Source organism: Onychostruthus taczanowskii, unplaced genomic scaffold (genome assembly GCF_017590055.1).
Source record: "Onychostruthus taczanowskii isolate IOZ18803 unplaced genomic scaffold, ASM1759005v1 scaffold987, whole genome shotgun sequence".
In the NCBI taxonomy this organism is placed as follows: domain Eukaryota; kingdom Metazoa; phylum Chordata; class Aves; order Passeriformes; family Passeridae; genus Onychostruthus; species Onychostruthus taczanowskii.
Genome location: NW_024507957.1, coordinates 1 through 1,251, shown reverse-complemented (window position 1 = coordinate 1,251; position 1,251 = coordinate 1). Strand labels below are relative to the sequence as shown.

General features: G+C 57.6%; 1 protein-coding gene across 1 annotated transcript in view; it reads left to right on the top strand.

Moving 5' to 3' along the window:
• Positions 1-923, top strand: part of LOC121348099 (histone H3.3A-like) — a 5,030-nt gene extending 4,107 nt beyond the window's left edge. Inside the window, exons 2-3 of the mRNA XM_041427291.1 lie at positions 174-180; positions 506-923. Of these exons, the coding sequence (XP_041283225.1) occupies positions 174-180; positions 506-694 (196 nt within the window). The 3' untranslated portion in view covers positions 695-923. The remainder of the gene's footprint in view (positions 1-173; positions 181-505) is intronic.
• Positions 924-1,251: the final 328 nt, after the last annotated feature.

Here is a 1,251-nt window from a genome sequence, read left to right as displayed (position 1 = left end):
GTGTCTCACCTGTGCAGGAGGCCAGCGAGGTGTACCTGGTGGGGCTGTTCAGGGACACAGGGGGGTGACAGGTGACCCCGTGTGTGTCACACGTGTCACACCTGTGTCACACGTGTCACACCTGTGTCTCACCTGTGTCACACCTGTGTCTCACCTGTGTCTCACCTGTGCAGGAGGCCAGCAAGGCGTACCTGGTGGGGCTGTTCGAGGACACAGGGAGGTGACACAGGGACAGGGGGTGACAGGTGACCCTGTGGCTGTCACACCTGTGTCACACCTGTCCCTTACCTATGTCACCTGTCCCAGGAGGCCAGCGAGGCGTACCTGGTGGGGCTGTTCGAGGACACAGGGGGGTGACAGGTGACCCCGTGTGTGTCACACGTGTCACACCTGTGTCACACGTGTCACACCTGTGTCTCACCTGTGTCACACCTGTGTCTCACCTGTGCAGGAGGCCAGCGAGGCGTACCTGGTGGGGCTGTTCGAGGACACAGGGGGGTGACAGGTGACCCCGTGTGTGTCACACGTGTCTCACCTGTGTCACACCTGTGTCTCACCTGTGCAGGAGGCCAGCGAGGCGTACCTGGTGGGGCTGTTCGAGGACACCAACCTGTGCGCCATCCACGCCAAGCGCGTCACCATCATGCCCAAGGACATCCAGCTGGCGCGGCGGATCCGCGGCGAGCGCGCCTGAGCTCCGGGAATGCCGGGAAATTCCGGAAAATTCGGGAATTCTGAAATTCCAGAAATTCGGGAATTCCGGGACCCCGCAGGGGCTGGGGCGAGTTCCTCCCTTTTTTGTACGCTCGGGGGTCCCCGTCTTTTCTACACGCGGGTTTTGGGGGGAAAACCAGGAAATTTTTGGGGGAAAATGGGAATTTTTTGGGGGGAGAACAGGAATTTTTTTGGGGGAAAACGGGAATTTTTTGGGGGGGAAACGGGAATTTTTTGGGGGCAGAACGGCAATTTTTTTGGGGGGGAAACGGGAATTTTGGGGGAAAAACCGTTTTTTTGGGGGGGGGGAGAAAACTCGGAATTTTTTGGGGAGAAAATTGGGAATTTTTTGGGGAGAAAACGGGGATTTTTGGGGGGGAAAATGGGAATTTCGGGGGGGTCGGCGATGCCCTGTGGGAATAAAGAGAAAATCCCGCGGAAAATTCCGGATTTCCTTTGGAATTCCTTCTCAAATCTTCACCTTTCACCCCAAAATCCCAGGGGTGGGGACCCCAAGGTGCCACCATGGGGCTGGGG